This window comes from Carassius gibelio, chromosome A21 (genome assembly GCF_023724105.1).
Source record: "Carassius gibelio isolate Cgi1373 ecotype wild population from Czech Republic chromosome A21, carGib1.2-hapl.c, whole genome shotgun sequence".
In the NCBI taxonomy this organism is placed as follows: Eukaryota; Metazoa; Chordata; class Actinopteri; order Cypriniformes; family Cyprinidae; genus Carassius; species Carassius gibelio.
In genome coordinates this window covers 5,864,164-5,891,108 of record NC_068391.1, presented here as the reverse complement: position 1 = coordinate 5,891,108, position 26,945 = coordinate 5,864,164, and the positions used below count along the sequence as shown (strand labels likewise).

The following is a 26,945-nucleotide window of genomic DNA, read 5'->3' as shown; positions in this document are numbered from 1 at the left end:
ATAGTATACTTTTCAAATATGATAATGGAAAATGTGTAGATACTGAAAAATGACTTTTCTTATTCTTTATTATAGCTTGTTTTCCATTACTTGAGAAATAGGCTTAATTTTTTTTTTAGGTTGTTTAAATCATAAACCTTAAATGTTATTCTTAAACTATTAAAATACTATTTGCAATTAAGAAATTGTTTTACTTAATTCAGTATATATTAAAGCCTTACAAGTCTGGTTTACAATATTCATATTTTAAAGCTTTAAAAAAATACCTTTTTAATTTGCAAAAGCACTCAAATCATTAAACAAAATGCTGAAATAAAATAAAACTAAAACTTGTTATTCAGACCTCATGAGGTCTGACAGTAATTGTTACTTTTGTATTAAACGAAAACACCAACATAGGTTATGATGTTTCCTCTTCTAATGGGATTTGTGGACTTGACCCAGAGGAATATTACATTATAAAGCAGGTAGCAGACAGGAGAGATATGTGGGTGCGAGACGTACATTATGGCAGCCCATAGTATTGGGGATGTGATATTTGTACCATGTGTTGGATGTCAGACCCATCGCTTGTGGACTGCCACCATGATATGAACCCCTGAGCACACAAACACAAATGATGCCGTGATTATCTAAGGCTGTGCAGCGCTGCTTGATCTGTCAGAAACAGCTTTCCCAAGAACTTGCAATCTTCCATTTGTTCAAAACATTGGCAAATAAGGTAAATCACCTCAGTGTGATGACGTCAAAGTTTCCTGTGTGAAGCTTGGCCATTAGTACTGCAAGTTCATTAGCGTCCGAGCCACTGTTGGTAAAACAGACAACCTAGAAATGAAGACCATTATGATATTAATGCTAAACCATTTGAGGTTGGTTATCTTTTTCCATGTTTTTGAAAGAAGTCTTTTTTGCTGTATTTTTGTACTCAATACTAGTTAGGGGCTCCGTTTGCTTTAATTACTGCCTCAATTCAGCGTGGCATGGAGGTGATCAGTTAGTATCACTGCTGAGGTGGTATGGAAGACTAGGTTTCTTTGACAGTGGCCTTCAGCTCATCTGCATTTTTTGGTCTCCTGTTTCTTATTTTCCTCTTGACAATACCTAATACATTCTCTATGGGGTTTAGGTCTGGTGAGTTTGCTGGCCAGTCAAGCACACCAACACCATGGTCATTTAACTTACTTTTGGTGCTTTTGGCAGTGTGGGTAGGTGCCAAATCCTGCTGGAGTAACTCTCCTGTTGGATCTACGCAGAATGAGGAACCTGAAAAAACATCGTTTGTCAACGAGGTGGAGGTAATTGTGTAATCGCCATGGACCACTGAAGGCTCAAAGGTGTTTAGGAGCCAAAACAAACTCCCCTAGAAAGTTTGGCAGATTTTCAGTTTCGTTTGAAGTGTACCTGGGCCTTTCATTTTGGCTCCTAAACACCTTTGAGCTTCCATTGGTGATACAGTAGGCTATACAATATTTTTTGTGTAACAAATTAGCTGAAAAAAAATCAATATTAAGACATAATATCACGTTTTTGGTTAAATGTTTTACAGCAGAATAAAAAACCATTCTCAAAATAAACACTCCCAACACATTTTAAGCAATTTGAGCATATGTTTTAATGGTTTTGCTATGTGAATTCACAAATAATGTTTGTTATGGAATAGCAGAACACAAGAAGTATGTATTACACAAGATGTATTTCTCAAAGTTAACAGAAATTTAATTTCAGCAACTCCAGTGTCTTGACAGTAAAGAAAATAGCATTTCAACAAGACTGTATATATTACTGTATAACACATTTTAATTTAAATAGTTCTTTTAGTAAAGAAATGGTTTTGGGTTTGGTAGAATGAAATCAAAACATGATTTCAGTTAATCCCTAAATGAGAATATAATCATCCTCCTGGAGATTTCTGCATATGCATTTTCTTTAAATAAAAAGACTAAAATATTATTTCGCACTGTTGCCCCACATTAGGTTTGATACTGTTAAAAACATGCGTTTTATTGATTTGCCATTGCCTGAGTTGGAAATCTGTTATTAAAAGAGATTATGCTTTTACATGCAGATTTATTTTTATGTTTTATGTATGACTGGTAAACAATAAAGATATAATAAAATGTAACGCTACTCACAAATCAGCAAAACTGGATGGGATGACTTATTTACGGCTTAGGCATATAAATGCATTTCTACATATTATATATAACTTTTGAGTAAATATTTTATATGAACACGTATATGTAATATAACTTTAGGCATAAATACATATTTAGTAAATAACCCTTTCCAAAAATACTCTTCAGTCTGCTTTCAGGGATTCATGCATAAAATAAGGCAACATGTGGTTGACTCTTGCACTTGCAAAGGCTAAACTTTTTCTTTGTAACTGGTTTAATGGTTAGTGATTTGTACATTAACAACATAACTGTTTGGTTGGATTGAATGCATATATTCTGATCTCTAACATTTTACAAATATTTTTACAATTTCCTTTTTAATATCAGAACTAATGTGCAGTGCTGAATCAATGGCTACTTATGATTTAAAGATATACAGACATGGAAAAATAGATTCTCGAGGGGTTAACATTCACAGAAACACACAAATTCTTAATTCTTATATTTTGAAAAAATATTTTAATGCTGCTAGTATACAGCTTTCATTTTACACCGGTTGTGCTTTCGTTTTTAAAATCAGTGCCAATAACATTTATAATACATACATTCAGCAGGAGTGTTTAAGCAAGTTTTCCACCACCTGAGAGTTTTAAATATCAAAGGCAAATTTTGTAAATTTATAAGAGTTTACAATCAGTTCAAATACCTTTTCATTTATTTATTCTTGCATTTGTGTATTATTGATAAGCAAAGATATTTTGAATAATATGGCTGAGATTGTAACATGAATGGAATGCAGTTTGTTTCACTAAAAAACACTGTAAACCGACTCTAACTGCAAATAATGCTTGTGTTTATGTAATATGCAGATGGATGTTTTAGTAATTTCCAATATATTTGTAATTAATTTAAATGTGAAGTGACATGTATTGTATCAAGGAAAAGTTTTGTATTGGGTGAACGCTTTGATAATACTCAAGATCAGTTAATAAAAAATTGTCCATGTACATTATAGCATAGTGGCTTTGAACACGTAACAGTGACATGATGCAAAATACATACAATAACATAATGCATTGTGGATTGATGAGGGCAACTATACTAAGTGCTAAGTTTTAAATTCCCATAAATCTCTAAATAAGACAAATCATTAAAAGTTAACATGAAATGGCATTATTATCCCATTTGACTTCCAAAATACCACGCATCTCTCAGTAAAACCGCATTAAAATATACAGTAGTTGAATTCCAGTGGCAATTGCTAGATCATGAAAATGCCCAAATGGCTGTTTGGTTATTGACTCACATACAGCCAAAAGGCAAAATTGTATCACAGGCACAGCACTTTTTTTCAGAAAAGTGTATTAAAGAAAATGGGATCTATGTCAGTTTTATGTTAACTTTAAAGACTTGATTTAAAAGAGCTCTTTTAAGTGTAAAAATTTATTTTTTTGGCGTTTATAAGTGTCATCTCATCAGAGTAAATAATCTGTCAAAGAAACAAAATCGATGACTTCTCAAACTCTTAAAAATAAAGATTCCAAAAGAGTGTTTTTCACAGCAGCACCATGGAAGAAATATTTTTAGGTTCCCCAAAGAGCATTGCAGTGATAGTTCTTAAAAAAAGGACATTTAAAATATATAAAGATTTTTTTCCACTATAAAGATGTAATGGAAAGGTTCCATGGATGTTAAAGGTTCTTCTTTATTTTCAATAATCCAGCCTCTTTACATTGCTTACATAAAAGTTCAGAAATCAGGTCTGAAACAAGACCCTTACATCTAATACAATCTAATAAAATGGGAATATTTTTATAGATATAAATCCACTGGAGAAAAAAAACACTGTAGCAAGATCTGAGAGGGCTTGGCATGAGCTGTTGACAATTTAGTGGTTTTGTGGTGGGCTTGTTCCAGCTTGTTTGTTTTTGCTGCATTCATGCATTGGACCACTAGGTGCTAGAAGGAAGGCATTAAGACTGTTGAATCTACATAACCGTTTCCCATCACCCTCATGCCTTCCTGAGGCATCACACTGTTCCATTGGTGGACAGCAGGTTTGCAGGGGTGAGGTGGCTGCTGGGTTGTGCACTGATCAGCCTGGCTGTAATCGTCCACGCACTGATGGGACGTATCCCTCTGCAGAAGCAGAATATTGTGTGATGTCACTACTTTGACTTTACTGTAGTCCTCCCCGGTGCAATCTGACCTCTCAGGTTCACGGTTTAGCGGCCTAAGCAGTAGCATATTCTCAGGGTTGACCCTTTGAACCTCCACGTATTCCAAAGAAGGTAACGGAGGCACACCAGGAGCAGGAGTGTCGATGACGTCCAGGTTAAACTGGTTGTAACTTTGAGAATGTCGGCAGGCTGATTTACTGAACCAGAGTTCCTGTTGCGGGATGTCCTGATGGTGTAGCTGGTGATAATTGCTTGGCGTTGCATGTGGCGACAACTGGTTGAGGATCTCTGGGACGCTGTGGTAGGCCGGTTTCACAGCTCCCACTGGGGAATGGTGGTGAGGTTGCGGAAACACAACAGGCCAGGTCTTGGCACGTCCATCGGTGGACTCTGGATAACCCGGTTCAGCACCCTGGCTTTCACTGCTTTCAGTAGAAGCCCAGCTCGTTTCTCCATGCTGGCTGTACTGATGTTGATCACTTCCACTTCCTTCCCGTCCATCCATGCATTTCTCCAAAAGCAGAGTGCGACTGTCGCAGCTTCCCCGGCCTGAGTCGTTGTCCGACGAGCTTTTGGACTTCATGAAGTCCTCTGATAGCTCTTTACCATCCAGTACCAGCTCTTGCTTCTCATTGTCATACACCTCAAGGTACTCCACTAGTAAGTTTTCGTAATCGGTGGTTGGAGGGAAACCTTGGATCACCAGAGTATTGAAAATTTCCTCTGTCTTTCCACTCTGTAAAAAAAAAGCAAGTGAGAAAACCGGCTCAAAAATGCAATTAAAAATCGAGATTGCAGGGAGGGTGGGATGTTCGCTTTCAGTGCTATCAGGCTAATGTTAGCATTTTCCAAGATCTCCTATTGCACCTTTAATAGCATTCAAACATACATGCCATCAGCTGTTGGAAGGTACAAAAAAACAAACAAATGCTAAGATCCCATTTACCATGCTGATAAAAAACACCAAAATGTCACAATTACAGAGTCTACCTGAAAATGTTTTACATTTAATTTAGACACAAGCCTTTTTCGAGATTCATGAGTGATCTTTCTATTACCTTGAGCAATTGTTTGTCGAATCCTTTGATTTTTGGTCCAGGAACAGGAGGCAGCAAACAAAGCTTCATGCTGAAAACAAATATAAAAACCATAATAAGATTCAAAAAGTTGATACTGAAATGGTCAAAAGCATTTTTCAAAGGTATAAACGCTTTATACATTTTAGGTACATAAAATGTACTTGTTTTATTTAATTTGGTATTATTTTCTAGTTCAATGCACAGTTAAGATCAGTGTCTATCAACAAATGTTTTCCTGCATGATCATAATATAAGCACTATGGATACTGAAAAGAGACTTATCTACTGTAGAATACGGAACAAAAGCTTCCATGTGTCCCGACAGGATTAAAAGATTAATTTTAGATCCTATTCGTCCTTGTACTGTTGAGAATGCCTCACATTTTTTGACAATGCAATTAGTCTATCTTTGTCTATTTAAAATCTGTGCTGAGAGAAACTGGCCTAAAAACTACATTTGAGCGTAAAGTGAGGTAGTGCAAGATCTGGATCAATCCTCTAATGGCAATTTAATCCTAAATAATGATATTTGTCAGCAAGAACAATTTATAACTGGTCCAAGCCAGTTTGATTCCGATCAAACTAAGACGCGTGAATTATACATTTGCGAGTAATTGCATAAGACGTCATACAATGCCTTCCACCAATATTGGCACCCTTGGTAAATATGAGCAAAGGTGGCTGTGAAAATAAATCTGCATCATCTATTATACTGATCTTTCATACACAAAATTCTAACCTTTCATTGAAGTAAAACAATTAAACTTGTGTTGTATGCATTCATGTTGGCCACAATTATTGGCCTTGTACTAGTAATTCTAGTAAAATCTCTCTAAAGCATATTGCCACTCATACATTTTTTAAGCACACAAGGGTGACTAGGAGCATGAAGTTCTCCAGCTGCCTGTTCCACAGGATTATAAATATGAGGAACACAAAGGCCAAATTCCCTTAATCGGCCTTCACAAGGGGTAAAACCAAACAATATAGCTCTGATGTGTAGAACAAGATTGCTGAGCTTCAAAAATTAAAAAATGGCTGTAAGATAAGAGCTAAAGCATTGAAAATCCCCATTTCCACCATCAGGGCAATAACCAATCGACTAAAGATGTTTAAAGCTTCCTGGAAGAGGATTCGTGTCTATATCGCTCTAATGTACATTGAGGCTCCTCAGTTTTTAATTGCCAAAGACTCCAAAAATTAGTTGAGTCTTGGGGTCAGAAAGCCTACAAATATATTAAACAACCTACATCACCACATATTATTCAGGAGGATTTCAAGAAAAATCCTCCTCGCTCATCCAAAAACAAACTCCAGCATGTTTAGTTGTCAGACACAATGGCAACTTCAAATGGGACTTGCTTCTATGGTCAGATGAAACTAAAAAAAGAGCTTTTTGCCAGCAAACACATAAGATGGGTTTGGTGCAAACAAGGATAAAAGAATCCTTTGCTCACGGTTGAATATACTGCTGGATCTTTAATGTTGTGTGGGCCTAGTTTTCAGCCGGAGGTCCTGGATATCTGGATCAGATACAACTCAAAGAATCAACACAAAAATGTGTCACTGAGCACAAAATGAAGCTTCTGCCATGACCGTCCCAGTTCCCTGAGCTGAACCCTATAGAAAATAAGTGCAGTGAACTGAAGAGAAAAAGCACCAATATGGAGCTGGGAATCTGAAGGCTCTGGAGAGATTCTGTATGAAAGAATGGTCTCTGACCACCTTTGCTCATATTTACCAAGAGAGCCAATATTAGTGGAGAATGCGAAACTAATCAGATATCAATCAGCAAAATAAAATATATAGGAAAAATAAAACATACAATATAAAAAAATATTAAATAAGGAAAATAGATTTAAAAAAGGGTAATTGTTTTTTAAGATTTCATAAGTTAATATTTAATTTAATAAATATGGGACATGAAAATGTTTCAGCCTTAAATACGCACCTGTTTCGTTTAACGTTTAGCGTCCAGGTGAGGATTAGCACGATGAAGATCGAGAATATCGTGATCAGGATCCACAGTGAACGCTCTCTGGGTATATCTATATAATATCACAAACACAAAATGAGGAAATGGTGATGAATAGAGTACATCTCTACCGCAATTTGTTTTTCCACTTATGACATAATAAATTGTGGCGCCAACAGTACTCACAAAATGAGAAAGGATAACAGGATAAAATTTGGTTAAAACTGTCAACCCCCCCAAAATGAACAAGCAAGAACAAAGTGTGGTTTTTGAAAATGCTGTGAGCTGTGAAGCGGCTGATCTCTCATTTTGCTCTATTTCATGCTCGCTGCCATCAGGTGCGACTCCCACGGGGCCTGACTTTCCATGGAAGCTCCCGGGCAACTGAGGCCGAGCCAGAGCTGAGGCTCAAAAAACACATGGCTGAGGTTGTGCTAGCCGGGTGAAGATGAGTTCATAACTCCCTGGAGAAACTGATGGCCGGTTGGTATTCCCCCTAGTATTGTCTGCGCTGCTAAATACAGATGTATGTAGCAGATTTGTCCGCAGGCTCAGACCATGGAGACAAATCTGTGTTCCTAAAACAGCTCTCTGGGGGTGCTGGATGATATTTTAATGGGCTTCACGCATGCCTCAACCTACTGGGCTAGGAATATTTTGCGTGTCTAAACTGAAATAGAACACTTATTTTAAGATGTGACCATTTTTCGGATCACTTATAAATATTTATATAAAGTTCAAAAGTCTGACATTTGAAAATTTGGGTTTGCAAATTTTTGTTGAACCAGAAAACCATAATAAACTCATACTTTTGTGCTGAGAATTTAATTTAAGGATAATCCAATTATGTATATAAATTGAAAATTGAATACAAATACAAATTAAATATAATAAATGTTTTTACTATATTAAACCCATTATATAAATATAAAACAAATATATTTTTTTTTCAAGCTACAGCATTTAGAAAATATTATTACAAATATCATTAAACAATATTTATAATAACCAACTAATGAATAAAAAGGAAGACTTACAGTTGGGCATTTTGACGTAGGTGGTTTGGGTCCACTCACTCCAGAACCCATGATCAGGTTTACATCTCACCTGCACCATGCATTCTTTATCAGGGTGAAGACTGAACACATTGTAGTACTTCTGCATACCAGCATCATATTCCTACATAGAAATAAAGAGAGCATAAGCTACCAATGCACCACTTTTTATTAGTCTCATAAAGGGTTCACCCAAGAATGAAAATGTGTCCATCTTCTACTCACCCTCGAAACATCCTATGTGCATGTGACTTTCTTCTTTCAGAATAATCCAATCAGAGTTCTATAAAAAAAAACTGTCCTTGCACATCCAAGCCTTTCAATGGGGGTAAGCGGGTGTTTGTTGTCAACACTTCAGAAGACGTAAAATAAAGTGCGCGCATCTGTAATAAAATGTCCCTCGCACGGTTCCAGGGGGTGAATAACGGATTATTCTGAAAGAAGAAAGTCACATACACCTAGGATGCTTCGAGGGTGAGTAGAAGATGGACAGATTTTAATTTTGGGGTGACCTAACCATTTAATCAATATGAAAATATATGAAATTTTATAATGATACAAATTTATATCTATCTATCTATATGCAATTTATAAATTTTTTAAAATGTATTTATAACTATACTTTAAGACAGCATAGGCTACCACTGCAACAGTTTTTATAAGTATCATTAATCAATAGGAAAATATATGAAATTTTATATATATACAAATTTAGAGATAACTTGTTACTTTGTTATTTTTATTAATTTTAATAATGTTTTTTACAAGGTATTTAAAATAAATGAAAAAAAATACAAATATCAAGTACTATACTTGTTGCATCGCAAAAATATATTGTCTACTTTTACTTACATTTTTGTGAATTCAGATCAATGTAGAGTTGATCTGAATTTTTTTTAAATAATTTTTTAAAAAGAAAATAATTTTTAATACTGATCCAGTTGGCACTTAAACAGTTACATCATCAGCAATAACCATCTTTTAAATATGTTGTCTGAGCCAATATTATTGCTCTCAGGTTACTCTGTCACTAGGCAGTCATTATTGGTCATGCCTCTGTGTAACTGAAGCACAGCCTTTGGGGTGGTAAATCTGGTTTGATCTAGTCCCTGTTGTTCTGCACATCTAGCCTCCCTCACGTTCCTGTGGACTAATGAAGACATAAACCCAGACTGGGACAGTCAATGATTAAACTGCTTCACGTCGGCTCACTGGCTGCATGTCCACTTGCTCGCAGCGTTCCATTCATTTAAGATCTTGAATAAAGTCACAAAAAAACAACAGCTACTGTTGACCCTTTCTAACTTGTTGGCTCGAATTCAACAAGTTGGTTGGCAATACTAATCCATAATACCAAGAAAACAAGCATGTGAAGTACTTTGTTGTAAAGATGATCAACTTTATTCTAGATAGTCGGGTGAATCTAGTTAAATTGCTACAAATGTAACTGATAATTAAAAATGTTCTTTTTTTTTTTTTTAAACCCACCTCCCATTTTTCATCTTTTTCTTGTTTGACTCGTATCTGGTAAATTAGCGTGATCCACCCTGAGCGAGTGTCTGCCGTTCGGGGTTTCTCCCAGGACACTCTCACGAACGGACCCTGTTCATCATGGACCACAACTGCTGTCACGTTCTCTGGGGTGTTTGGTTGAACTGTGGGTGAAAAGGAGAGGACAGAAGCAAAATATACAACAATTAAACCTTCCTGGTGTGATCATTCACTTTAACACGATTCATATTTTTATCTGTACATTTGATTTTGATCGTTTAAAGAAGCCTGAAATGTGACGCATACACAACACTACCAAGTTCGGGGGCAGTAAAGTATTTTTTGGGAAGAGGTTTAGGATGCATATATTTGATAAAAATACAGTAAAACATAACAGTTTTTTCATTACAATTAAAAATGGCTTGTTTCTAATATATTTAAAAATGTAATTTAATTTTCACCATCAGTACTCCATGTTTTCAGTGTCACATTTTTATTTTTTTTGCTGAACATAAAGTTCAGAAGAACAGCATTTATTTGAAATATAAATCTTTTGTAACAGCATATAGGTGTTTACTGTCACTTTTGATCAATTTAATGTGCCCTTAATAAAAACATAAATAAATAATTAAAAAAAAAACAGAAAAGAGTTGCTTTGAGAGTTTTTTTTATTATAAAACATACCATTTAAAAAAAAAAACTCATGCATGTTTGGAACCGTGTGAGTGTAAGTAAATTACATAACTTTCTTTTTTGGTCTAAAAACTAGTCTTTTCCAGTTTCCAGGGACCTTTGCATGCAAACTTGCTGAAGAAGGAAAAAAGAAGGAACAGAAAAGTGTGCTACGTATTGTGAATGAATGTTTTGCCCCTTCAGCATAAATAAAAACATTAGTTAAAGTTCAATTTTGGTTATAGTTAATGATAAGACTGAATTGCACTGAACGAACCAAACGTCAGATCAAAGGAACTTGACATGGCAAACTGTGCGCGATAAAACTAAAATTACAACTAAAAGTAAACAACGAGAATCTAAATTTTTAGATTGGTAAAAAATTTGCCTTATGGCATAACACAGTAGAGAACATGTGACCGACAAAAAATGGTGTGCAATATTTTATGACCCAAAGCCAAAGGATAAAATAACACTCTTTGGCAACGATGATCCCAGACAGACAGTAATCACTTTCCTTTTATTGATGACTCAACTGCAATATAATCTACAACAGTGTTCTGTACCGTCTGTTATCTACTAACTCACAAAATTACAAACATCATGAAGGAAAGAGTATAATGTGAGTGGGACGGAATAAGAGAAATAAACAGAGATCATAAATAAAGAGAGTGGGTGGTACAGTGCAAATAGTACATTCAAATGAGTTGAAGTCAAATGAGTTTCATACCTATATAGACCACATCCACCTCCACGGGGTCTGAAATGTTCTTCCCCAGGGCGTTGCTGGCCACCACAGTGATGTTGTAGTTGACCCAAAGCGATGTGTCGTTTTTGTTGAAGTAACACGAGTTCTCGCCCGCGGTTCTGTAATCTGGGCACTCGTAGACCGTTTCTGAGCTGCGTATGTGAGGTATCAACAGACACATTTACACTTCTAAAATAAAAATACGAACATTTCTACAGCTAGTTTGTGTCTGAACACTGTGACAGTTTATTCCAAAGTGAAAAACGTGCACTTCTAAACAGATAAACAATAGATTGGGGATGAGCATGCCAACAATAATACTCAATACTCATGTTGATATCATGAAAAAATGAACTAATTTTGCTCAGTATATATTTATTAAGTTTGGGTTGAAAAGAAAACAGGAGCTTTGTGACATTTTAGTCATTTAGGTTTTTAGTCTATTAGGTGTGATGCTAATCTATACTACCATACAGAATGGTTTTAAAGAAATTAATACTTCTGTTCAGCAAGGATGCAATTGATCAGAAGTGACAAATACTTTTAAAAAAAATCTATTTCAAATAAACATTTTTTAATTAATCAGAGAATCCTGAAACATTATCATGGTTTCTATGAAAATGTTAAGCAGCAATATTTTTATTTTTATTTTTATTTTGTGTGTGTGTGTGCACCAAACCATGTGTATGTTGGAATGATTTCTGAAGGATCATGTGGCACTAAAGGCTGGAGTAATGATGCTGAAAACTCGAGTAAATTACATTACATTAAATATATTTAAATAGAAAACCTTCCTTTCACATAATTACTTTTTTACTGTATTTTTGATTGAATGAATGCAGGTTTGGTGAACATAAGAAACATCTTTAACACAAATCTTCAAACAGTATTGTTTATACAGTACTAGTGTACTCCTTACAAGTTACATTATAGAAATATTGATATTTCATTACGATGTTGAAAATGCTGTCTAATTCAGTCAATATTTGGCAATGCAGGAAAGTGTCATGATTCTGCCCTCGTGTCCTTGATTTTTCCTAGTCTTGAGGCAGGATCATGACAGACCCGTGTTTTGTGTACAAGCGCATGGCCTTGTCTTTGGGCCATGTGCTTGTGTTGTCTCGTTCCCTTGCCCCGCCCCCCTTGTTATCCTAGTCGTGTCGTGATTGTTCTATCTGTAACACCTGTCGTGTCTTAATTGTTCCCCCTATTTAGATCTCCTAGTGTGCTCTGTCCTGCGTCGGTTCATTGTGTTTCTCAGATGTGTTCTACTTATGTGATCGTGTGTGAGATTGTGCTGTACCCTCTGAAGTCCTTGTATTACCGTGAGTGTTTGTAGTTAGTGTCAAGAGTTTGTTTGTCTTATCAATCCTGCCCTGTTAAGTTGTTTAGTTCCTGCCCTAGCTGTTGTTTTCCCCCTCGTGGGTTTTGTTTTCCCCTTTTTGTAATAAACCCTTTGTTTGAGAATCCCTGTCTGCACCTGAGTTCCTCCCTTACCAATACCTGACAGGAAAGACAATTGGCTCTTAAAAAACATATTGTAGCCATGAAATATTTAGCACATCCAACTGTATTAAAATGAATTCTATGAACTCCATTTGGTGCAGTATTACACGTTATTGGGTTTGTGTACAGTACTTGCTGAATCTCAAAGTCGTAATGTTGGCATAACACTTCATGGCACTAACAAGGATCTGCTCTGGTGAAAACCTAAAGGAGTTTATATTTGATGAGTGTTTGGGCATGTGTGTGTTTGCTGGAGGTGTGTACTGTATGTCTTTCAGATTATTTGACATATTTGCTCAGAAACAGAAAGAAATAAACACATAGCAGAAAGAAAGAATATTGTGTAAACCATTCATTACTGGAGGAAAGAGACAAAGAAACAAAGAGAAGAGTAAATATTATATACTATTGTAGACTGAGTCTCAAGATAATAAAGAAATGCTTTCTTGGCTCTAGGAAGAGAAAAAGTGGAAGAGACTGACTTTTCTAGATGGTAGTAGAGGGCGTAGGTGGTTGGCAGACCTCCATCACCTCCAGGTTCCCACCAGCATGTGAAGGTCTCCTTCTCTGGAGAGCGACAGCTTGTGAGTCTGGGTTTTCCTGGGGGACTGACACCTGTGGATATATTGTGCCCATTGAGAGTACATTTGTTGAATTCAACATCACGTTACATTAACATTTTGTAAAATTTTTATTTTTTTCTGTCTGAAACAAACATAAGGCTATCATATGTTTCACATTCAATTTATTAATAAAATTTAGGATTTACACAAATTTCTGGCTTTGTGTTGCACCGATATGGCTTATGATACACTGTTCATCGAATATACTTAAAAAAAACAACCATGGTATTCTTTTTAAGTACATGTAAATATCGTGGTATTTAAATATGGTAATCATTCAGTACCACAGTATATATCAACAAGGATCACAGCGTGAGAATTTGAGCCAACATTTTACTTAAATATCTTAAAATATTTTAATATTAAAAATATAAAACATTGAACTAAACAAAGGTTTGAGAGGGTCGGTAAGATTTTCAAATGTTTTTGAAATAAATATTTTATGCTTACCAAGAACAGTAATATTGTAAAATAGTGTTTTGATATATGTTAAAATGTCATTTATTCCTGTGAAATTTCGGTCACATGATCCTTCAGAAATCATTCTAATATGTTGATTTGCTGTTCAAGAAACATGTCTTATCAATGTTATAAACAGTTGCTGCTTAATGTTTCTGTGAAAACTGTGATATATTCTTTGAATATAAAATTCCAAAGTATTTACATGAAATATAGCTTTTTTGTACTGTATCATAAATGTCTTCACTGTCATTTTGTGTCAATTAAATGCTGAATAAAGCATTCATGTCTTAAAAAAAAAACCTTACTGACCCCAAAATGTTAAACAGCAGTGTATGGTTACTCTAGGTTCAAAAGCAATCTAACAGAACTCCTAATACTGCTTACCTGCTGCTTGCAATATTAATTTGGCAATAAAGGTCAAAATCAGCACGGCACCAGAGTTCCTCATTGTCCCAAATGGCTTCTGAACTCCTTAGATCTGTCAGTGAGAGACAAAAGAGGAAAAGTGAGATATTAGATATTTATGGTGAAAGATATACTAAAATAGAGGTTGTTGAACTGTAATTAACTTGCATGTCCATGAACCATCTGTGTTTAGTATAAACATAAGATACTGTATATAGTATGTGGGACCATTGAAATAAAACGCACACTCAACTCACTTAGAAAACTTTTGTTATCGCCTGAAAATAACTACTCCTTGCAGACCAGAGATTATTATCGGATATTTTATGAATATAAACATTTTAAAAAATGCAGTTCGCTTTCAAAGTCAAATCAAATAAAAATTAATTTTTGAATTGACATTCGTTGGATAGTTTATGTTATTTATTTATTTTTATTTTTTCAGATTTCATCATTTTTTTGTTTGTGTGCAAATATTCTTCCTGGAACAAGGTGTTTTTGCAAAATTGTTTTTATCTGCACATCAAACTGAAGACTTTTATAATTATACTTATGGCGGGAAGCAGTTTCACAATAATCAAATATGTCCTTTGTCACTTTCTGGAGATAAACAAAACATATCCATCACATCTGCACCTTTCAACACTTTCTCATTCATTTGTTCCTTCAGTACTTCTTATCAAAGGACAATATGTCTCATGATCTGTTTGATTTTAGAGAACAAAGCAATTCTGATCAACCAAACTCATTTAGTTACTGTAAACCTGAAAGGTATCATCTATATTTCATGAGGGTTTGCAACAAATTGCTTACCAGTTAAAAATATATTGGTCATCACACTGCCACTTTCCATATTTTACATGGCCAAAGCAGCATGTAAAAGAGCACTATCTCTTAGTGCGGGACTTTTTCCACTACTTTTATGGGGTATTTTTGTGTGTTTACAACCTTGAGGCAAAGGTTTTAAACTCTGCTTTTTAAAATCCCCTTTAAGGCCGAAATACTGTTATTGGCATATGTGAAACTTCCAAAATGAATTGCTCAACTAATAAAAAAGGCAGACAGATCCATGCCTCCAGTAGATGTTTTAAAGGTCTATGGAAACTATTTTGAGCTTGAACTATAACAGACAAACAACTAAACAAATTTCCAAATGTTAAGCTTTTAAATGGGAAACAAAACACAAATGATTCTCTATACTTTTGTGAGAGCTCGTTTGACTTATTGCCACTCAACTTCAGCACATTCATTGGCTAAATTTATGTATGTGTAAAAGCTCAAGCTTGTTAAGTTTTGTTATAGACTTTCCAAAGTCTTACTTGTGTTTTAACAGTTTTGTGCCCTAGCATACAAACAAGTGACTTAAAAGGGTCATGAATTGGGAGATAAAAATTTCCCATGATATGTCATTGTACTATAAAAACATCATGTGAGTTTCAGAGCTCAAAACTAGATGGTTAGTCTAAAAACAGCTTTTATTGAAAGCAAGATCAGAAAACTACTCGTTTCAGATTTTGTCACATTATGACTTCATAGTGTGGCGAAAGCCTGCCTCTGCAGAATCAGACCAACGCCTACTTCTACATCATCACGTCTTTGGCCCCGCCCACTGGAGCGTTAATGACATGAGAAGGACAGAAGAGCAATAAAGGATCACTGGACTTGAGGGAAAAAAGCTACGAACAGCTAAAAACTTAAAATATTTACGAAGCTTTTTATCAGGATATTTGTGACAATACATTTTTATCATTTTATCCATAAGTGATTTTGATTTTTTGACCCATTAACTTATTTTTTTCTATTTTATTGTAATATTGTCAGTCACAGCATGGTGGTGGTGGTGTAATGGTCTGGGGGATATTTTCTTGGCACACTTTAGGCCCCTTAGTGCCAACTGAGCATTGTTTAAATGCCATGGCCTACCTGAGCATTGTTTTTGACCATGTCCATCCCTTTATGACCACCATGTACCCATCCTCTTATGACTACTTCCAGCAGGATAATGCACCATGTCACAAAGCTCAAATCATTTCAAATTGGTTTCTTGAACACGGAAATGAGTTCACTGTACTAAAATGGCCCCCACAGTCACCAGATTTCAACCCAATAGAGCATCTTTGGGATGTGGTGGAACGGGAGCTTCGTGCCCTGGATGTGCATCCCACAAATCTCCATCAACTGCAAGATGCTATCCTATCAATATTGACCAAGATTTCTAAAGAATGCTTTCAGCACTATGTTGGATCAATGCCACGTAGAATTAAGGCAGTTCTGAAGGCGAAAGGGGGTCAAACACAGTAATGGTGTTCCTAATAATCCTTTAGGTGAGTGTATATTGACAATATCACAATTATCAGAACACTCACATTTGCTATGCAATTCAGTTTGCTATACATAATCTTTTTGTCAGGAAAACCTATTCAAAACTAACCAATGGCTTTGAATCAAATTGCAAAAACCTCAAAGTTTGCCTGTGCATGTAACTGAGCTCTATAAAGTCTAAATCACTTGCACATCTTTCCAATTAATGTCCATACTAATAAATCTCAAATGATATCTCAGAAACATCTGGATGGATGAGGTCACGACCTATGCACCTCTGACCTCATTTGTGTAATGCATAAAAACACAAACTGTCCGAATACAAATCCTTTCCATACAAGGAAAAAATGACAGAAAATTATCTGGAAAGTAAAACAGACAAAGATTATGCATTTACAGCCAGTTGTTTTCATTGAGAATTATTTCAAGCTGCACCAACTGTGGCATGGGAACATAATCAATCAATCTGAATTTGTATTTTCTGTTTTGTCATGCAGGCTGTTGACAGTTTCTGTCCCTTTATGATTTTAAGTGCTACAAGTGTAAGCATGGAAATAATATGCAAATACATTAGGCATCTGACTCCTCTGTGGAATCTCCGTGATCTCCAGTTTACCATTAATCTGATGACAAAAATAAGCACTAAGCAAGCACATGGAAAGCATGATATTAGGACTGCAGATTAAGATAGATGTAAACATGGCAGATACCAAATGAGGGGAAAAGAGAGAGAGAGAGTGTGTGTGTGTGTGTGTGTGAGAGAGAGAGAGAGAGAGAGAGAGAGAGAGAGAGAGAGAGAGAGAGAGAGAGAGAGAGTAAATGACTTTTATTTCCCCTTGTGAACAGGGTGGGATCACAGATTAAAAAAAGGAAAAGGAAAACTTCTCCAGCTGGCATATACTCCATATCTGATTATGTAAGGGATTATATCATCATAACAGAAAGACCCAGTCAAACTGTGTTGGGCTGCATTCTCCAGCGTGATGCAAAGTGGAATGGTTCATCACAGTGACCCGACATACGCTGACAGCCCTATAGAGCCTCAATGTGTTCAACAAGCATGAAGATTGAAGGAGGCCTTGGGTTTGTTGCTTTCCATCATGAATGGTTCAAATAACATACAACTCAAACAAGCATTGCTGAAAAATCTTTTTTCTCCCACCTCATATCAATGCCATCACAAGTATTCCATCATGTCTATTAGGGAAAGTGTTTTGCTAGAGAATGCAATGAAATAAACATTTTCCGCCCGTGCTAATTGTTTTACTATCACCATGTCATGGGCTCTGGAATTGCAGAATAAGGACCCACAAAACTACACATTGGGATCAAGCAGTTCTCTGCCAGTTCATGAGAAGCCAATGATTTACCGTAATCACCCTCATGTTGTTTCAAACCTGTATGACTTACTTTCTCATGTAAAGCACAAAAGAAGATATTTTGAGGAATATTTCAAATCTATTTGTCCATAAAATGAATGTTAGTTTGTCCAAAACAAGTCAAGTCAAGTCAAGTCAGCTTTATTGTCAATTCTTCCACATGTACAGTACATACAGAGACACTGCCCATCTGACTTTCATTGCATGGACTAAGTAACTAAATAAACACTGAGACATTTTTCAAAAGATCTTTTATTGTATTTCACAGAAGAAAGGCATAAGTTCCCAAAATACGATCTCATTTTCCCTTTCTTTTCACTTTTTTTGTCCTTCACATTCTGTTATATTTCAAATTAAATCTCTCAGAGGCCTGTCACCAAACACTGCATCTCTCCCAGCCCTGTTAGTCAGCCCTACAGCGGCGCTCTAGTTTCAGCCTGTTCCCCTCACATCTAGGACTTTCTTTTGTCATCTGTGAATAGGTCACAGACAAAGTATTCCAAGTATCTGTTAAATATAGAGTTGGTCTTTGACTTGATGTAGCCATGATTTGAAAAACTACCCATTTTATGTTCTGGACAATGAAGGAAACTTAAACTTTTCTCTTATCATGAAAGCACTCTTTAACCTGTCTGATCCTTAGTCAGATAAGGTGAATGGAATCTGTCTCATATCTTAACATGTTGCCTGACTTTGGTCAGGATTAAATACCATTCAGTACCAAGGACAGCAGCATGACACCTGCCCCAAACCTCAAGACCATCAAGACTAAAAAGACTCCAAGGCAACCTAGAAACTTTCCTACCAGCAATTGTCTTTTCAACAACTTGCAGGCTTCAGCCAGACATATTTGAACTTGTATGATGGATTTAATAATAATAATAATATTTCAGAGGGCTACAATAAAAGCAGTCAATTAATAAAAACATTAAAACAATAAACACAAACGTCAATTCAATGGACCTGTATCAAATGGCACACTTAAAATAACGCCAGGGTTATTTTAATATAAGCGATATATAGTTTTATTAATATTTTGTGTAATATTAATATTTAGTTTTTTATTACATTTTTACATTTGAAAGTTTTAGTAATTTTGTTGCATGGTTTTGTCTTTATTAGTTTTGTATTTGTATTTATATAAATATATACATACATACATATATATATATATATATATATATATATATATATATATATATATATATATATATATATATATATATATATATATATATATATATATGTGTGTGTGTGTATATATATATATGCTCAATTTGGCTTTTTTATCTATTATACATTTAAAAAATATATTTATCTATTGGTTTGTTTGTTTGTTTGCTGTATGTAATTTGGAGTTTTGGTCAATATCAGCAGTAATACAAATATGTGTTGATTTTAATAAATGACATCACAAAATATGAAACCCTTTTGTATTTAACACTCAATCAATGACTTAATTCAGAACAGAAATACTAGAGCTATTAAAAAACTGTGCCTTATCTGTCATCTAATTGGTCTGTTGTGTATTAAACTTATTTGGGAATCTGTCAGTAAAGATATAAAGTGTGCGCGTATTGCTGACCCTCTAATCTTCAAAACAGAATCTTGGCCGACTTTAATCCAGTAACGACACAACACTGACTGTACAAACAGACATGTCTGACTGAAATGTGTATATACTGCCATTATTAAGTACAGTATTCAAAAAGAAAATATTCATTGTTCTTCAAGTTATTCCAATGCCTTTATGCCAAGAAATGAAGCAGCAATCAAAACCTCAAGCAAGCTAACAACACAGAAGTAATATTGCACTGATTTATTGACTAGTATGATTGCACTGAATGCTTGTCCATTGGCAAACAAATGCTGCACTCCGAACTGTTTTGGAAAAAGGCATTGACAATCAGTGAACCCAACTGGCTTGCAACTTAGTCATGTAGAATGAAAATTCAGGCATGGTGTTAGTGGTGAGGGTAAACGCAACATTAATTTCATCTCCTTTAACAGAACAGTAGCCATTCATTTATTGTGTGTGTTCCTGATGGCACTATCCAATCTCTGATGACTTGATCTTTAAAGAATGTTCCTTACTTTTGATCTGATAATTGGAATTAGAAGATTGCCCTCATACTGTTTACAGCTATCTTATATAACTTCCAAGAGGGAGGGGGGTGTAAGCTGCTAAACCGGGTGAACAGTAGCAAGCAGGGGCTTGTCGACAAGTCAGCACGTATCTAAAGATTATCCAGAAACTCGCTCTCTCACACACCCTCAATTCTTCATTGCCATTTCTGTCCCCTATAATTCAATAGATAGACCTTTGAGAGGTCCTGCTGGCATTAGCAAGTAATGTTCTCGGGTTAAAGCTATGAAAAGATCTAGGAGGATTACCTGACTTAATTTTGCTCCATCATTTTACCTACAGGAGGTTTAACATTTGCACTGTGAATTGTGAGGAACTAACGTATTGTGTAAAACTATATTTAGGCTAATGAGTATTAACTATATACACCAGCGGTAAAAGGGTTGCAATTGGTTTTTGAAAAAAGTCTCTTATGCTCACCAATACTGCTTTTATTTGAGTAAAAATGGTTTTATATGTTAATTTTTGCTGTTGTTTTTTTTTTTTTTTTACTGTAATTTATTCATAGCCATTACTCCAGTATTCAATGTCAGGGAAAAAACTCTCTCTCTCGCTCTGTTTTTTTTCAATCTTAACTTTTGAATGGTAACGTATCACAGCTTCCACACAAGAAAGGTGGTTTTTTGAGCATCAAATAAGCATATTACAATAATTTCTGTGGGATCATGAGACACTGAAGACTGGAGTAATGGCTGCTAAAAATTCAGCTTTGCATCACAGGAATAAATTTGATTTTTTAAATATATATTATCGTTATTTTAAATTGAAAAACTATTTCATAATATTACAGTTTTTATCATATTTTTTGTCATATAAATGCAGCCTTGGTGAGGATAAGAGACTTTAAAAATTTAGATTACTAAACTTTAGATTAAAAAGCTATGCACATAAATATGGAATAAGCATATATAGAATGTTAACTTCCAATGCTCAAATTTGATTTTACTAACTACAAAGAAATTATGAGATATTCATGAATACACATGAATGACAGTCATGCTGGGTGCGTGTTTGGGTCATAGTTTGAGGATCGTTACAAAGTAGTGATGTTATGTGGGTTGTTTCAGCACACATCAACCACAGACAGTACAATTTTCCAATTAGGATGGCTATATTTACCATTTAACCTACCCTCAAGACGGTACTACAGCTATTTAGAAAAAAGATGACATAGTGATGGTAGTCAAAAAAAAAAATGCATTTTTCACATCTGTTCTGGACCTCTTGGCAGAAAAAATGCCAAAGTTGTGAATCATCACATGCCAGCATGAGTGCATGAGCCCTTATTACAAGAAGAGAACATAATTGTATGTTTGCCTCAGGAGATCCAGAGTTACCTGTATGCGATTAAACCCTAATGTTTCAATTTGTATGGCTATTAAAAGCATTGACACTAAAATACTGTACTGTACACAAACAAAAAAGTAAGAGGGAAAGAAATCGTAGTTTTTCTAAAAATAAAATAAAATAAAATTCTGAGTTTACATCTGGCAACTGATCCTTCGCAAAGACCTGCCCCCCTTAGTTACTGTTGCTACGTCTGACAAAAGCCACATCACTCTCACACCACATCATGTTCTCACGCAGTGAAAAATACATCGCAGAGCAAAGAGGACACTGACAACATGCCGAAAAACAACACAGAGCAAGTTTTCAAATTTTTTTAAGAAATTCAAACAATAGATACATACAAGAAATGTGGTTCTTTAATGTGTCGTGTCAGATCATTGTAGCATTTCAGTTCTAGCGGCATGTGAACTGATCTTCTCTTCCTCTTTATTAGTCATAGCACAAAATAAACATGAATGAACATCAGAGGGTATTTGGTTTCAACCGCGGAAATGTCAATAAACACAATTTTTAAAGTTCAAATCCACCGATGTTAATCTAGACACCTACTGGTTTGTTTATCGGACAAAATGGCTTATTCAGCATTATGATTGGTCAGATCGCCTGTCAATCAAACTCCCTGCGAAGTGTTTCTGCCAGAGAATAAATAAAAAAAACCTAAATGCTTTTTATCTAAAAATTCTGACTTTTTTCTTGCAAATGTAAGTTTATTTCTCAAAATTATTATACTATTTCTCAGAATCGTGAGTTTATAGCTCAAAAATCTGACTTTTTTCCCCTGAATTTTAAAATAATTTGCAATTGCACAGGTTTGGTTCTACAGTGTAAAAATAATATTTAAAAGTAAAAAAATAACGATTATTGGAGTATATTTCACAAAAACATACTCCTTTAATCTTAATACTTCAAAATGTCATTTTTTATTCAATGTGCTACAGGCCATTTCTTTGTAATTAATTGTGAAATTGACTAGCAATTTGTCAGATTCTCAGTTCTCAGCTGTTCCTACACCATTTTCTTTACTTTTTTTTCTGTGTACATAGGGCATGTTGTCACATGCCAAACGTCTGTCCAGGAAATGCAATTAAAGAGTTCCTAGAAAAAGGGCCATCTGTTTAGATATTATCCAGAATTCAGTGGAAAACCACAGCAGGAACAACTCTCAAAGATGCTCTCCAATAGAAACATTCACTGCTGATTAACACTTTTTTTCCCTGACAGTTTGCCATTGTCAGGCATTTATGAGTCCATAGTGTGTTGTTCTTTCAAATACTGTTTTCCAGCCCCCGCAGCAAAGCTCTGTGCCAGTTGCACAATGCACAACCATCCAGCTCAAGCCAGATCCAAACCACCTCCTCCTCAGAGGTGTAGTGCTGCACTACTGTGGGTGACATAGACCTGAAAAGTGATCGGTAGTGAGGCAAATCCAGACTAATATTACGGATTAGGATCTCTGATATCTAGTTATCCTGGTGGGCAGCGATTAATGCATCAGAATTATTAAACACAAATATCTAAAGTAGTCTGTCATAATCCAGGTATAATCAGATCAAACTTAAGGTCTACATTTGTGATGAATTACTATTGACACACTTGATTTACTGCTTGGTTTACAAAACTGCAACAAAAAATTACAGGCTTGTCTTTATTGATCTGCCTTGTTCTTAACGGGACAGTTATGGAAGCTTGTTTTTCTAGCATGAAATAAAAAAAATACATAAGGTAATTGCAACTTTTTTCACAGTTCGGAGTTTATATCATTTCATTTTATTTTTCAGAATTGCTTAATTTAAACTCAGAATTCTGACGTTTCTCAAAATTTAGATTTTGTAACTGCGATCTCATAATTCTGACGTTTTCTCTCAGAATTTATAGGTTTTATCATGCAATTGAGAGTTTATATATCTTGAAACTGAGTTTTTATCACAAAACTATGACTTTTTCCTTCACAATTCTCAGTTCGTTTCACTATTCAGATTTTTTTCTAAAAAAAAACCCCATGGAAATGGCCTTCCATAGATAGTAGTCTATAGAGAATGAATCAATGAATTCAGTCATCATTCATAACCCTCACGCCATTCTAAACCTTTCTTTATTCTGCTGATTTTGAAAAAATGCTTTTGTCCATGCTGTCCAAAATTCATAACAGCATGACTTTTCTGAAAATAATCAAATTATTTATTTATTTTTTTTTTTTGGGGGGGGGGGGGGGGTGAACTATCCCTGCTAGGGTGAACTAAGTACACTTATTTTCCAAATTGTTACTGTAGTTGAATATTTCATTTGTGACAAAGTAATGAACAGGTTTTTGGCCCAAAGATATTTTAATGTACGTGGGTGGCATTACAAATCAGTCTGTTAGGAATGCATCTGAATTTGATACAGAATCATACTTTATATTTACAAGCTGCATAAGAGATACAAAAAGAAAAGAGAAGGAGCAGCACCTGTACTGAGCACATCCCAAAATACTCTCCATTGTTAAAAGATAAAAAATGGACATTGTTGTTGAAATAACAGAACGTTAAAGTTAACGGTGAAACCAGTTGGACAAGCTCTCTGACATCTTTCCCTGTAATCTAAAAATATATCAGCACTTATGTTTGTGAATTCACATTTCTGCAAGACCAAGACAGATTCATTCCTGGTTTCTTCACCCACATATCTACAGCACATTTAAGCATTACTGCATTAATCTGCTCATGTTAAATGGTATATTTAAATTCAGTGTGTCTTTGACAGCTTGTCACAAAGTGGCTTCTATTGACATCAGCTCAATCCAATTGCAGTGAATTACCTGAATGCCATACTGATGTTCCAGTATGTCCATTAATCAATCAAAAGCACTGTTGTTAAGTTCAGTCATTATTTCTTAGCAAAAAACATTCATCCATCAATAGCACAAACTACAGTAATTGAAAATATGAACACCCTTTTTTATTGTCATGGTAAAATAATAATAATAATAATAACTTCATAGCCAGTTTATAATAACTTTGGACCTGTTGTTGCCAGAAACTCAAAGAAAAAACTACTGTAACAATGTCTCCAGTATTACAGGGTGTCTATATATTTAACAACTTTCATTAATCTCATCTGACAAGCTCCAAAAAGGAAAACAGTTCTATAAAGTAGTCCAAATGCACTGTATATCAAGTCTACTGATATATATGACTATATGATGGATTTTTTAAATAAAATGTAATTATTCAAATGAAAATCTTCCTAACCAACCACCGAAGCTCTGATTTCTAAATTTAAATGATATTTGAGAACTGCTCGAAAAGGAAAAATTTGAATGAATAACAACTTACATTTCAGTGTTCTTCTTTTTTTTTTTTTACTGCCACTAAATTAACACAGCTCTCCAAACACGATTTACTACGAAGTGCAAACGGTCTGCAAGACTCATCAACATCATCACTCTGATCTGTACCTCACATAGGCTTGATGATACTGAGCAATAAAAGCATCAATTTATGCAGAAGGGAACAGGAAATAGGCCAGTGCTAAATAAAAGCTAACTTTTATAATTTTACCTCAGTTTATTGTTCATATCAAGATGAACAATTAAGATGGTTTTATTGTATCAACATAAGTGAAACCAGAATTTGTTCAGTTTCAATTCACCAGAGCAAAAGTATCACAAGAAGTCTATTTTTACAAACTCAGTCTAAACTAAAGCAAACAATACAACCCAAAAATATATTTCATTCATTTTTTTGTCATAACCAATTAATCCGATAGTCTGGTCCAATATTCCAGACTAACAATATTCTCATCAATATTCAAATGAGATCTCTGCCTCTGTTTGAACAGCATTATAATGTCAGCTGACCAAGGAATAAAATATGACACCACAAACCAACACTTAACTCTGAAACACAGCAAGTCATCTATTATTCAACTGTTGATGCATATTGACAAACTGGAAAACTGAAGACTTCCCAGCCATTCTGTCCTCTTATTCCCATGATTAGACCAATGCAAAGCTTATTACATAATGAACGCCTATATCAGCACTTTCCATACGGTAATGTAATTAGACTGTAAAGCGATGCTCTGATTCTGGGCCAGTTTGAGGCTACTTGATGGACAAGTCAAAATCAAAAAGGTTCGAATCACACTTTACATCACAGTGCCTGTTGAATTATAATAGCAGCGCACAGTCATAACATACTGATTCATAGATTAGTGATTATTTCCATATTTTTATATAAAAATTAATACACTGTACTAGCAGGTGATTTAATAGTTTTCTTTAACCACTTCAGAAACACCCTTGTCAAACTTATAAATAAAACATATGGTAACATAATTATCTAAATATTTTAGAAATATATATTTTCTTATCTTACAAAACTATAAAAAAGTGAAGTTTTAGATATTTCTATCTATCTATCTATCTATCTATCTATCTATCTATCTATCTATCTATCTATCTATCTATCTATCTATCTATCTGTCTATCTATCTGTCTATCGATCTAACAGGAGACTTGAATAAATGCAGTTAAGTTAGATGTTACCATATTATGAAGCTCACTGCATGTTTTTCAATTATTTTTCAACTAATAACTAACTATAACAACCATAGTTAAGTGGCCTAAATATGAAATATTTAAATTAAACAAATTTAAATATGAAATGTAATTAATTACACGCAGAATATGAATATGTAGTTCGTTAAAATCATTCAACAGAACATTTGAGCATATTAATGTACTGTCCTGCATTATTAAACCCTGTTAAGTGGCTATTTTATGTAGAAATGCTATCTTATTTTTCTTATTCGAACTCAGTCAAGAGCATTCAGAGTCTTCGGTATCTCAGAGCAGAATAGTTCTGCGCTTACCTGCTGTTCATAGAGTGACGATGAGCTCCTATCCAGCTTTAGTGATCGTGCTGGCAGGCTGGCTACATTGAACTGGCTGATTTCTGCTTTTCTTACTACTGTAACCGATCACACGCAAAGCGTAGCTGATGTCTTGTGCAGATGTGCGTTCCTACAACTCTCAGGTAAGTCAAATGCCTTCGGGTGGTGGGCATCTCCCGTCCAACCGGTCTGTCTGTTTGTGGGCGTGGCTTTGACTGCTCAGCTCCTCCCATGTTAACTCCTCCAACTCTGCGCTCAATTTAATATCACTCGGCGTTCGGTGACGCTGCTGTATGAATTGGTAATAAAAAAAATAATACTAATTGAATACAAAATATATATATATATATATATATATATATATATATATATATATATATATATATGTGTGTGTGTGTGTGTGTGTGTGTGTGTGTGTGTGTGTATGTGTGTTTAATGTATTATTCACATTTGCATTACTTTAAAATGTATTATTTACAAAAATTCTTTTTTGAATATATCGCTGGAATTTAACCTTCACAATAAAATAATGTTTTATTTATTCTTATTTTTTATTTAAT

At 34.9% G+C, this 26,945-nt stretch overlaps 1 protein-coding gene across 1 annotated transcript; it reads right to left on the bottom strand.

Moving 5' to 3' along the window:
- Positions 1-1,587: 1,587 nt before the first annotated feature.
- Positions 1,588-26,556, bottom strand: LOC127942075 (prolactin receptor-like). The gene is made up of 9 exons (XM_052537627.1): positions 26,365-26,556; positions 14,293-14,386; positions 13,306-13,438; positions 11,300-11,469; positions 9,895-10,061; positions 8,389-8,530; positions 7,328-7,424; positions 5,356-5,425; positions 1,588-5,033 (listed from the first exon to the last, which is right to left on the bottom strand). Exons 2-9 carry the CDS (start codon positions 14,354-14,356, stop codon positions 4,077-4,079), a joined length of 1,800 nt encoding a protein of 599 aa, XP_052393587.1. The 5' UTR covers positions 14,357-14,386; positions 26,365-26,556; the 3' UTR covers positions 1,588-4,076.
- Between the last annotated feature and the right edge of the window lie 389 nt (positions 26,557-26,945).